At 41.9% G+C, this 14,050-nt stretch overlaps 1 protein-coding gene across 1 annotated transcript; it reads left to right on the forward strand.

Annotated features, from left to right (window-relative positions):
- The first annotated feature begins 12,974 nt into the window (after positions 1–12,974).
- LOC141629578 (uncharacterized) lies at positions 12,975–13,319 on the forward strand. The gene has a single exon (XM_074442554.1). The coding sequence runs from the start codon at positions 12,975–12,977 to the stop codon at positions 13,317–13,319; it is 345 nt and encodes a 114-aa protein (XP_074298655.1).
- The last annotated feature ends 731 nt before the right edge of the window (positions 13,320–14,050 follow it).

The following is a 14,050-nucleotide window of genomic DNA, read 5'->3' on the forward strand; positions in this document are numbered from 1 at the left end:
CCTGTTTCATGCCAAGTTAACATTTTTGAATCATCGGGATTTGCATAAATCTTTATGACTCTTGGTATCAATGGAAAATACCACAACACCTTAGCCGGGATCCCTTCTTTATCCTTGTTAGGCCCAGTTTAGTCTGGCCTGACTCTTACCTAGCCTGACCCAACTAGGCTGTCTAAGGCATCCAGAGACCGGACAAATCTAACTACTATTTAGCTGTTGAAGAATATTATAGCAAGCAGGCTACTAAATCCTGGAAGAAAAGTCTGATGGTAAGTGCAGAATAGCCTGGCAGAGTATTAAAGCAGGTTGGATTAAGAAGATAAACAAGAAATGCAGTTGTTGGGAATGAATAACCGTGTCCTATTCTCAAGGAAGACCAAGTCCAATTATAAGACTAAATCGTCCATGAATCAAGACGGGTAAAGGAGAAAGAGTTGAAGGTTGGTTAAGAGTAGAATAAGTCAAGCGGATTAATAAGGAGCATGCCCTATTAATCCTGAATGACTCCTACAATTGGGAGAGAGGTAGAGATCGTTGCAACGTTAATATTTAGAGAATTATAAATAGCATTTGTAAATGGATGATGATCCATGATTTTTATCCCTTAGTTATTTTTTACAATCTATCTCTTATTATCTCTTGAACATTCTATTATATACGCAAATTTGTACTCAGCCTATTTACATAATACAAGCGATATTCTTCTTACTTAGTCTTTTCCTATAATTCACTCATTATACTTTTCCAAGTTTATAGAACTAGATACCCAAATTATCCTATAATAAAGCCGGATCCATTCAGGAAATTCCTGCTAAAACAATTGGCGCCCACCATGGGGCATCTAGTTCTTCAACCAATAAAATTCCCTTTATCATTTTTCATTAAATATTCACACACAAAAATGGTGGAACTCACCTCAGAACAACAATTAGCGGCTGCCCTGGCCAAAATCAAAGAATTGGAGACAATCCAGGAGAAGGCAAAGTGACGGCCAAGGTAAATCAATAGGTGAAGGAATCGAGTCTAGCTCGAGGAAAAATTGGAAAATCGGGCTTCGGGCTCCAAGACCAGATTCGAACCAGGAACCCCATTCTCATCCATTATCAAAAACATTGACTTTTCCAATTTTGGAACCCGGGAGAAGGATACATTATCCGGTACCCCAACCATTTCCAATGATGAAACAAACAAAATCAAGCAAGTAATAATGATGGCTATGCTTCAGAAATCCAAAAACTCCACAACAAAATAGAAAATATACCCGAGTACCAGGCCCCGTGGTCAAGTAGAAATTGATAGCTTTGTCGACTCGCCCTTTGCAGATGAAATTGCAAAGATCGATCTCCCTAAGAAATTCACCGTCCCATCCATGAGAACTTATGATGGAACCTCCGATTCACAAAATCACGTTGCTATATTCAAACAGAAGATGTTGGTCGCCTCAATACCCGGTGAACTCAGCAGTCCGCATGTGCAAAGGCTTCGGTACAAACCGACCGGAGCAAAGATTACAATGGTTCATTAATCTCCCAAATTGAGGTATCAAGAATTTTGCAGAATTGATCAATGCCTTCAATCAACAATTCGCAAGCAGCAGAGATATGGCCAAGACACCCAGTAACCTGTTCAGGGTAAAGCAACTTCCTGAAGAATCTCTCAAAGAATTCCTGGCCAGATTTGTCAAAGAGAAGGTGGCCATTCCCAGGTGTGATGAAGAAAAACGGTAGAAGCCCTTGCAAGGAGTCGCTTGACGGTGACATCTATGCAGACTTGACCAAGAAAGCATGCCCAACCTTTGCCACTGTTCAATCCATCGCCTTAGAGCATGTCAGATTGGAGGAAGATCTCAACTTCAGGACGAACTCATCCGGTGGAAAGCAAGGCTATGGACACACTAACGGAAAAGCTCCTACCAGAAAGGAGGCAACCCCAGATCAGCACCCTATTCCAGGCCTGAACGATTTGAAGTTAACATGGCACAAGAGCACAAAGGTAACCTTTCTAGCCTTCCAACTATTCCTGAATATAACTTCTCTATTAATACTGCAGGATTAATCAAACGCCTGGAAAGCCTGGGAGATACAGTCAGATGGCCCAAGAAATCCGACAACCCCAGGAAAGACCCAACAAGATGGTGTGACTTCCATCAGGACATCGGGCACACCACAAAAGAATACATCCAACTCAGGAAACAGGTGTCATATCTCCTAAAGAAAGGCTTTTTGAAGGACTTAATCCAGCAGCCAAAGAACAAAGATGAAGGACAAAACAAGAGAGATTCAGGGAACGGCAGAGATCCTCCTCCTCCTCCCCCTATCTATGAAGTTAAGTTCATAAATGGAGGATCAGAAATCTGTGGTCTGACCAGCTCAGCTGCCAAAAGAATATCCAGGGAATCCAGACTGTAGCCCCCTTCAAGGTCCAAGTCATTGCCTGCTATTACTTTTGATGACTCGGACCTGCAGGGAATATCGGATCTACACCATGACAGCTTGGTAATCACCATGCAAATTGGCACAGCTAAGGTATCAAGAATCCACGACGATAGACGGAGGCGATTCAATCAATCTGGTGATGCTTGACGTCCTGAAAGCTATGAAGATAGATAAAGGAAAGATCATCAAGAAATCCAGCGTCCTGGTTGGATTCAGCGGAGAAACAAAGAACACCCTGGGAGAAATCAGCCTGCCAACCTATGTGGAAAGCGTGGCTTCATATGAAAGATTTGGAGTAATGGATTGCCTATCCACATATAACGTAATCCTGGGCAGACCGTGGATCCACAATGTCAAAGCAATCCCATCAATATACCATCAATGTGTGAAAATTCCAACAGAATGGGGGATAACCACCATCAGGGGAGAAAAGAGGACGGCTCTGGAATGTTACACTCAGGCTTTGAAACCCTCAAAGTCAGGTAAGTCCCTTGCATAGCAATTAAAGTCACCTGTCAGGGAAGAATATATAGCGCAATCACAGATGGAAACAGGAGAGGTCATATTGGACCCAGAATTCCCTGACAGGAAAGTACTTGTAGGGTCAGATGCACCAGACTCGGTCAGACCCAATCTGGTCAGCTTTCTCAAAACTAAAATGTCCTGTTTTGCTTGGTCGCATTTTGATATGACTGGTATAGATGCTGATGTTATAACTCATAAGCTGAATATTGACAAATCATTTAAGCCTGTACAGCAAAAGAGAAGAAAATTCGCTGCAGAGAGGCATGAAATCATCAACCAAGAAGTTGACAAGCTATTGGACATGGGAATGATCAGGGAAGTAATGTACCCTGACTGGCTTGCAAATGTAGTAGTCGTCCAAAAGATCCATTTCCCCTACCACACATCGATGCAATGGTGGATGCCACTGCAGGCCATGAAATGTTAACATTCATGGATGCCTCCATCGGATTCAATCAAATAAAGATGCACCCTGCAGATCAGGAAAGCACAGCTTTCATTACTGAGAGAGGTATATATTGTTATACTGCTATGCCCTTTGGATTAAAAAATGCAGGGGAAACCTATCAAAGGCTAGTCAACATGATGTTTAAAGACCAAATAGGAGATACCATGGAAGTCTACATAGATGACATGGTAGTCAAGTCAAAAAAGGCAGAAGATCACGTCAAAGACTTGGAAGTAGCCTTTCAAATACTGGAGAAATTCAATATGAAGCTCAACCCACAAAAATGCCACTTTGGAGTCTCAGCAGGCAAATTCTTGGGCAATATGGTGACAAAAAGAGGAATAGAAGCCAGCCCTGAACAGATCAAAGCTATGCTGGAGCTAGAACCACCAAAGACGGTCAAAGACATACAAAAGCTGACTGGAAGAATAGCGGCGCTGAACAAATTCATTTCAAGATCATCAGAGAGGTGCAAATCATTCTATAACCTGCTAAGGAAAAACAAGGACTTTCAATGGACCCCTGATCATCAGGCTGTCTTTGAAGACCTGAAAACATATCTATCCTCTCCTCCCTTGCTGGCAAAACCAGTCAAAGATGAACCCCTGACAGTATACCTGTCAATCACAGAAACTGCTGTCAGTGCAGTCTTGGTTAGAGAAGCAGACGGACAACAACACCTTGTCTATTACGTAAGTAAAAGTCTACTAGATGCAGAGATCGGGTATGGCCTACTTGAAAAATATGTTTTAGCTTTAATTATGAGTTGCACAAAATTAAGACCATACTTTGAAAGCCACCCTATAATAGTCAGAACCAACCTTCCTATCAAGTTTGTACTTAGGAAGCCATAATCGTCCGGACGAATGTGCAAATGGTCAGTCCAGCTGAGCACATACTACATAACATTTGAACCAAGGACAGCAATTAAGTCACAGGCACTAGCAGACTTTGTGGCTGATTTTAGTCCAACCCTAGAACCCGACCTGATAAAAGAGGTAAATAAACTGACCAGCGACCAAACAGACCTAGAATGGACCCTATTTGTCGATGGTGCAACCAATATGAGAGGCACAGGCCTGGGGGTAGTACTAAAATCGCCACAGGGGGATAAGATAGTACAGGCCATAAGCTGTGCATTTGAGGCTACCAACAATGAGGCAGAATATGAAGCCCTAATAGCTGGATTAAAGGTATGTATTGACCTTGGTGTGCAAAACCTAAAGGTATGTACTGATTCCCTTCTTATTTCCAACCAAGTAAACGGAATATATACTGCAAAAGACTCAAAAATGATGCTCTATTTGGAAATTGTTCAAATTTTAAAATCAAAATTCCGCAATTTTAATATTGACCAAATTCCCAGGGACTTGAATACCCAGGCTGATGCCTTAGCCGGCCTAGGATCCAACTTCAGTCCCCTTGACTTCGACAAAATACCCATCGTACATTTATTGGAACCTGCAATAAATAAACAAGATGAAAGTTTTCCAATTTATGTTGCTAATTCTTGGACAAAACCCTACTATGACTGGCTACAACAGGGAATCCTTCCCCTAAATAAACAAGATGACAGAGCACTAAAAATAAAATCTGCTTTATATACTATTATTAACAACGTGCTTTTTAAGAAATCGCAGGTTGGGCCATACCTCAGATGCCTGGAGCCACAAGAAGCTGAGCAGATATTATCAGAAATCCATGAAGGATACTGTGGAAATCATAAAGGTGGAAGAAGCCTGGCAAGCAAAGTACTCGAACAGTTATTATTGGCCCACCTTGAGGGCCGATTGCCGGAATTTAGCTCTAAATATAAAGCTTGTCAGATTCACGGACCATATATCCATCAGCCATATGAGGAACTACATTCCATATCCGCACCCTGGCCATTTATGAAGTGGGGCATGGATATAGTAGGGAAACTACCTCAAGCACCCGGACAAAAAGTTTTCATGCTAGCAATGACTAATTATTACTTCTCCAAGTGGATAGAAGCTGATTCATACAGGCAAGTCAAGGAAAAGGATGTCATAGCATTCATCAAACACAACATCATATAAAGATATGGCATCCCCTCTGAAATAGTATGTGACAATGGCACGCAATTCGTGGGAAAAGAACAATGAAATTTTCCGTGCTCAATGGAACATCAACCCGGTAACCTCCACGCCAGGATATCCAAAAGCTAACGGCCGGGCGAGAATCCAAGTAACAAAGTAGTAATGTTTGCATAAAGAAGAAACTAGAAAGAAGGAAAGGCAGATGGGTTGAAGAGCTCCCCCGGTCCTCTGGGGCTGTGAGAACCACGCCTAAAACATCCACAGGCCAAACCCCTACTCCTTGGTCTATGGATGTGAAGCGATAATCCCTACGAGGTCGACATTCCATCGCCGGATGCGGCTGAACATAATAACAAGCAATATACCTCTAATGGAGGACAGCCTGGACTTAACGGAAGAGTTAAGAGATGCAGCCAGCATTAGATTGGCAGCATATCAGCAAAGAGTTGCAAAAAGCTACAATAAGACTGTCAAAGCCAGGGTATTCAGAGTAGGAGACCTTGTCCTCAGGAAAGTCTTCCAAAACACAAAAGAAAAGAATGCTGGCAAATTGGCCCCAACCTGGGAAGGTCCCTACCTAATTGACTCAATAGTCGGCCAGGGAGCTTATAGATTGCAAACCCTGGACGGCGAAATGATCCCAAGAGCTTGGAATATTGCACACCTAAAACTATTTCACATATAGAATATATCTCCCGGTCGGGTATAATTTTCGTGTTCACATTTCTTGCACGACTCGATGTGAAACTAAATGTATGATACTTGCCTTTATATGAATAAATGCCTTATATAATTTCTTCTATTATGTGCCCAAATACTTGTCAATATTCTTATACTTATTTTTACCAAGTAGAATCTTCAATACTTGGTTTACATACTGCATTTTATTTAAAACAAATCTTAAAGATTGGGGGCCACCCCACCAATATCCAACTGATACCCAATTTTCGGTTGCAAAACAGTCTTAAAATATCGAGCTCAACTTAACATACAAACCTGGAAAATCTATTCTGGATTGTATAACATAGATGGGTCATAAGCCCTCCAGACAGCGGGGACGTAAGCCCTCCGGATAGGCAACAACCCCACCCATAACACAATAAAGCGGCGAGATCCGTAAGACATTCAATACTACAAATGCCTTATCAAAACACAAAAAGGAACCAACAAAGACCAAATATTTATTTACCCAAAATAGCTGGCCTTGCAAAGAAACCTAATTATCCATTCCGGGGACATTCCCCCTGGATGAGCCAAAAAAAATACCTAAATATTCATTCCAGGAACACCCCTCCTGGATGGGCCAAAACAAAAAGAAAAAACTCCAAACTAAGTAGGTTTCTCACCAGTAACCGACTCACACCCATCCACCATCTCCTGATCACCAGATTTTCCCTTGGAAGGAGGAGAATCCGCCTCATCATCTTGACCCATATTGGCCAAATCAGGATACTGGGCGTCTAAAGCTGCCTCATCACGGTCCGGATCCCAATTAGCCCGATCAGAATCCGGATCCCTCATAGCATCAACCCGGCCTTTCCCAAAGAAGTACTGAGCAGCATCGGCAAGCCGCGCCTCCACTAGTTCCTTCTCGGCGCCAAGCTCTTCATTTTTCCTCGGTGATCTTGCATAGCTCGCTTCTCGGCCAGCCCAACTCCTCCCTTCTGACCTCTAACTCTTGCCTGACAGCCTTCTCAGCATTTTTTGCAGCCACCTAACAAACTATAGCAGCCCTGGACGCCTCTCTAGCTGTCCCCAGCTGAGACTGAAGCACTACCTCATTACTCCTGGATGTATGCAGCTCACGGTTAACTTTATCCACTTTCTCTTTCAAGCGAGAAACCCTGGCCTGGGCATCCCTAAGTTGACAAGTAGTAGCCAATCCAACATCCAATCCCTACAAAAAATAAAATCAATCTGCCAAATATAAAAGTGACACAAATAACACATAACAAATAAAATATCTCTTTACAGCTAACCTCCTTAGCTTGAGAAGCAAGTTCAGCAGCCTTTGTCACAAGAGAAGTCAAGATAGAGACCACCCTAGTAGAAGACTCAAGGGTATTAGCAGATAAAAGCTGGCTGCCCATCTTGGCAGAGAATTCATCTATCCGTGCCCGGGCAGCATCCATATCACCAATCCTAGCAGACACCTGCCTGATACTCCTGATCGGTTGAGCCTGAATAGGCTCTTTCTCTTTCTCCTTCTCTTCCTCCTCCTCTTCAGGGACGACATCTTCCCTCCTCCTTTTGGGAGCCTGGACTACCTCCGGTGATACTAGATTGGGTGGATCCTGAGGAGGCTGGACATCAGAAACCAGAATGTCAAGCGTCTTGTCACTCCCACTAGCCTCTTGGCTCTTGGACTGTTCAGCAATTCTAGCCACCCCAACCTTTTAATCTTTTGCGCAAAGGGCCAACCTAGCGAGAAGACCGAACACCTGAATATATAAAGAATGCACATGAATATGAGAAGAGAAGTCATAACAAAACAATAATCAAACACAGAAACATGAAGAAAACATACAGGAAAGAGCAGTGGAACTAGGCTTGCCTTTGGGCACCCTGACAACACTCAGCTTAGTCTTCATATACCGGGGCAATAATTCCCTGCCCAGACTAGCAGGCCAGGCCCTCTCTTCCTCAGGAATAGCGAGGAAAGCCTCTATCCTGGAAATAGCTTCCTCATCGAGGGGATCAGAATTCCAATCAGGGGCTGCAAAAATCATCAAATACAAAGGTGAAAACTCAAAACATCCTAATTTCGTATAATATATATTGCAAATTAACAGTACAGGAAACCTACCACTTTCCAGAGGGGGATATCTCAGGTAATCAAAGCCTAACCCCAGGCTCTCAGTCCGGACAAACATGAAAGTCTTTGCCCAGCTTTTATCATCTCCAGAGTCCAGGTTAGTAATTAATGGAGACATTTTCGACTTGATTCTCAAATTAAAACGACCACTAACAGGATTTTTCATATGATATATTGCCTTGATGTCATCAATAGTAATTACCAGGTTGTGTTTAGCACATAAATTTTCAATAGAATGAACAAGTTTCCAAACCATTGGCATAATCTGGAAAGGTGATACCTCCATAGCACGAATGGTGTCAATCATTAAGGGAGTAAAAGGTAACTTACAGCCTGCTTTGAACGCCCATTTAAAAATACAGAACCAACCAGGTGACACCCAGTTAGCTCTGACTGGACAAGACTCAGAAATCCATACCTCAGTCGACTCAGGAATTATTTTCTTCTCCCTTAAAACCCTATCATAGTTTGTTTTCAATAAGTTTTCTTCAGGAAAGTAAGGATCCAGAGATTGAAGGGCAGTAAAAATAGAATCCTGATATTTAAAAGCTACAGCACGAGCAGGAGGATCAACTTCCATCACCTCTTCCTCCTGGACGTCTTTGGGTTCAGATTCAGCAGCAGCCTTCTGGGGTGCAGAACGTTTCTTGGCTCCCATATCCTCTATTATTTAGTTTATTGTGACGAATTTTATTTAATGAAAGATTATAAATTAGCAGAATAAGATTCCTGAGAAATAAGGAAGAATTTCAGAGAAAGTTTAGCAAAGAAAGTGGAAGAAATTTGGTGGAAAACAATCTCTTCTCAAACACCGTATTTATAGAAGGAAGATAACGGTGTAAAAACCCTAGAAAACATAAAACTGTCAGCGTGACATCACCCGATTTAGCCGTTATAGTATTTAATGGTAACTAGGAGTCTAAGAGTCATTGAGTAGGTGTAATTCTTTTTATTGTTTAACCCGATAAAATTGACATCTCACCCCTGGCCTGATCCAACACGGGTAAAATGTCAAGGGGCAATTGTTAGGCCCAGTTTAGCATGGCCTGACTCTTACCTAGCCTGACCCAACTAGGCTGACTAAGGCATCTAGAGACCGGACAAATCTAACTAGTATTTAGCTGTTGAAGAATATTATAGCAAGCATGCTACTAAATCCTGGAAGAAAAGCCTGATGGTAAGTGCAGAATAGCCTGGCAGAGTATTAAAGCGGTGGATTAAGAAGATAAACAAGAAATGCAGTTGTTGGGAATGAATAACCGTGTCCTATTCTCAAGGAAGACCAAGTCCAATTATAAGACTAAATCGTCCATGAATCAAGACGGGTAAAGGAGAAAGAGTTGAAGGTTGGTTAAGAGTAGAATAAGTCAAGCGGATTAATAGGGAGCATGCCCTATTAATCCGGTAACAGCTCCTACAATTGGGAGAGAGGTAGAGATCGTTGCAACGTTAATATTTAGAGAATTATAAATAGCATTTGTAAATGGATGATGATCCATGATTTTTATCCCTTAGTTATTTTTTACAATCTATCTCTTATTATCTCTTGAACATTCTATTATATACGCAAATTTGTACTCAGCCTATTTACATAATATAAGCGATATTCTTCTTACTTAGTCTTTTCCTATAATTCACTCATTATACTTTTCCAAGTTTATAGAACTAGATACCCAAATTATCCTATAATAAAGCCGGATTCATTCAGGAAATTCCTGCTAAAACAATCCTTATAACACCACAACAAACATTTAGGGCAATTGGTTAAGTTTTGATATAATTTCCGATACAATATGCAATCATTTGGACATGCATGTATTTTATCATATTTCATACCCACTCCTCTTATTAGTTTTTTCGCCTCATATGTCTTAACAGGTAGAACATTACCATTAGGAAGCAACTCCTTTATCAAGGCTAAAAAACTAGTGAAACACGTGTCACTCACCCCATTTGCCCCCTTGATATTATACAACTTCACCACAGCCGACATTTTTGTTAACTTACAACCAAGATACAGAGGTACTTCAGACTCACACAACTTTTCATACATGTTGTTAAGGTCATCCCAATTACTAGTGTCATCACCTACATCTTCAAAAGCAATCGACTCATCATCATTCTCTTCATTATCTATAGACCCAACATTCAACTTCTCTACTTCCAACTCTTCCAACTCAAAAAACTCGGTAAACTCAGGATCATCAGTTAGCCTTTCGTGTACCTCAACATCATCTTCTTCAGAGTTATTCTCTTCCTCTAATGATTCCCCATAAAAAATCCAACGTGTATAGGATCGACTAAATCTCCACTTTTCTAGGTGTATTTTAACGTCCGGAAAAGCCATATAGCTAATATTACCACATCTTTCACAAGGACATGCAATACTAGAAGAACCTTTCAAATTGTTCGAAACGAATTCATAAAATTCAGCTAAACCATCCTTGTAGGTGCGGTCACTCATATTTGCATCAATCATCCAAGTTCGAGTCATTATTCTACATTCGTAATAATAGGCAACTAATTCAGAAAATACAATAATAGGCAAACAAATAAACGAAATTCAGGAAAGCAATTAAGCTAAATTATCAACAAATTAGATAATAACCCAAAAAATCCTATATCTATAAGCGTTGCTAAGAAACAAATATATACCTGATTGATAAATACGATGAGGGAGAGAAGACGGTACGGTGACAACAGTGACGGAGATAAAGACAGAGAGACGATCAGGGAGGAATGAAGGATGATATAGTAGCAGTATGACGTATTAGCTTGTGTTTGTGTTTTGTAGCGTATAGCAGAATAAAGCAATCTGTTGTTCATTCTTAAGAATTTAATAACATTAATAACAACGGTTATTCAGTCTGAAATCGTTGTTAAAAAGTATTAAAAACGGGTTCTACTATAACCGTTGTGATTACTTTTCATAATTTTGCGCCAAATTATTAACAACGGTTAAAATTTATTACAGATTCAACCGTTGTTATTAATGTTTATATTAACAACGGTTTTTCAAGTATAAGTCGTTGTTAAAACCAATAACAACAGTTAACAACACAGAACCGTTGTAATTAATTTTGGTAAAGTTCGCGGCATAAATTCTACAACATGTTTTGATGATTTTCGTGAATAAGCGTTGTTAAAGGGTCGTTGTAGTTGCCTGTATTTGTTGTAGTGTGGACGAGCTGCACCCATAGAGGACCGTGTTAATTGGAGCTGGATGCACAGGAAACCTGAGGCAACACTTAATCAAATTCTTACAGGCTAACATGGATTATTTCGCATGATCGCATGACAACATGATAGGAATAGACCCGTCCATCATAACACACAAACTCAGCGTGGACCCAAAATGCAAGCCCATCCAGCAGAGGTGGAGAAAGTTTGCAGCTGAGAGAAATAAGGTGATCAACCAGGAGGTAGACAGCCTGCTGGCAGCAAACAAAATAAGAGAGGTAAAATACCCAGAGTGGTTGTCAAAGATAGTAGTGGTACCTAAGAAGAATGAAAAATAGAGAGTGTGCGTGGACTTCACTGGCCTGAACAAGGCATGTCCCAAGGATCCTTTCCCGTTACCACACATTGACGCAATGGTGGACTCAACAGCTGGACATGAAATGTTAACATTCCTAGACGCTTGGAGTGGTTACAATCAAATCAAGATGGATCCTGAAGATCAAGAAAAGACAGCATTCATGTCTGAGAGAGGAATATATTGTTACAATGTCATGCCATTCGGCCTGAAGAACGCAGGGTCCACAAACCAAAGGCTGGTCAACCGTATGTTCAAAGAGTAGATAGGAAGAACCATGCAGGTATATATCGACGATATAGTGGTGAAATCAGAAAAAGCCACAGATCACATGCAGCATCTGGCAGAAACATTCAATACCCTCAGAGAATACAAAATGAAGCTAAATCCGTCCAAATGCACCTTTGGAGTGTCCTCCGGTAAGTTCTTGGGTTACATTGTAACCCGCAGGGGGGGATAAAGCCGAGCATCGAGCGAGATTAAGGTCAGACATACATTTGGAGTCACGGAAAAGCCAAATGACGTGCAAAGACTAGCTGGCAATATAGCAGCCTTAAGCAGGTTCATCTCAAGATCCTCGGACAAGTGCAGACTATTCTACGACATACTGAGGAAGAGCCAGAAGTTTGAGTGGACTACAGACCATGAGCAGGCATTCAGGGAGCTGAAGCGCTACCTCAGCAGCCCACCATTACTATCAAAACCGGAGCCAGGAGAACCACTGTTCCTTTACTTAGCTGTCACAGAGGTAACGGTAAGCACAGTTCTAGTCAGAGAGCAGGATAAGGAGCAAAAGCCAGTCTATTACGTAAGCAAGTCTCTACTGCCAGCAGAGACCAGGTACACATCTCTTGAAAAGTTAGTATTAGCACTAGTAGTTGCATCTTATATGTTGTGCCCCTACTTTGAGTCCCACACCATACATATTGTGACTAATTACCCATTGAAATCTGTGATAAGGAAACCTGAGCTATCAGGTAGAATGTCAAAATGGTCCGTGCACCTTAGTGGATATGACATCAGGTATGACCCTAGGACAGCCATCAAGTCACAGGCGCTGGCAGACTTCGTGTCAGACTTCAGCCCAACTATCCAGAATCTGGCAGACGAGGAGATCCTGACCCTCTAAGGGAACAGGGAAACATAGGTTTGGCAGATGCACATCGATGGAGCCTCCAACCAGAGGGGGGCAGGTGTAGGACTAATTCTGCGATCACCACAGGGGGATCTGATAGCACAGGCAGTAAGATGTGAATTCAAGGCGACCAACAATGAAATAGAGTACGAGGCCTTGATACTAGAAATGCAGCTAGCTCTGGAGTTGGAAGTCAGGAACCTGCAAATATCCAGTAACTCTTTGCTAATAGTTAACCATGTGAACGATGAATTTATAGCCAGGGACTCAAAGATGATTTCCTACTTGAAAGTGGCAAAGGAGCTGAAGCAGAAATTCAAAGATTGCAAGCCCAAACAGATTTCCAGAAATCAAAATATGGAGTAAGACGCCCTAGCAACCCTGGGGGCAACCTTCAAGCCGACAGAACTATCCAGCATCCCCATTGCGCACATGTTGGAACCTTCCATCAAGAAATTAGAAGAGATGGACAGAGGGGAATTGGAGGACCAACAAGATGAGCCGTCAGTTCAGACAACTACAGAAGGCCAGTCAGCTGTCCAACCAGCTGACCAGACGCCTGATCAACCAGTTACCCAAGCAGATGAATGGGATTGGCAGACACCTTACTTAGATTGGCTACGGCACAGCAAGCTGCCAGATGACAAGAAGGAGATAAGAGGTTTCAAAATGGAAGTTTCCAGATTCATATTAATTGATGATGTGCTTTTCAAAAAATCATTGCCAGGTCCCTATACTTACGGTGCCTAGGTAAGCAAGAAGCACAGACTGTGTTGCATGCCCTCCACAGTGGCGAATGCGGAAACCATGCAGGGGGCAGGAGTCTGTCAACCAAAGCCCTCAGACAAGGCTACTTCTGGCCCACAATGATGGCAGATTCAGCAGAATACGCCCGCAAGTGATGCCTGCCAGCGCTCAGCACCAATGATCCATCAGCCAGCAGAACCCCTGCACCCCATCATTTCTCCTTGGCCATTCATGACATGGGGAATGGATATAATGGGTCCTCTGCCTAGAGCCACAAGAAACAGAATATGGATGCTAGCGATGACAGATTATTTCTCCAAGTGGTTAGAAGCTGAAGCATTCACAGAAAT

The sequence above is a fragment of the Silene latifolia genome, chromosome Y, assembly GCF_048544455.1.
Source record: "Silene latifolia isolate original U9 population chromosome Y, ASM4854445v1, whole genome shotgun sequence".
Taxonomy (NCBI): domain Eukaryota; kingdom Viridiplantae; phylum Streptophyta; class Magnoliopsida; order Caryophyllales; family Caryophyllaceae; genus Silene; species Silene latifolia.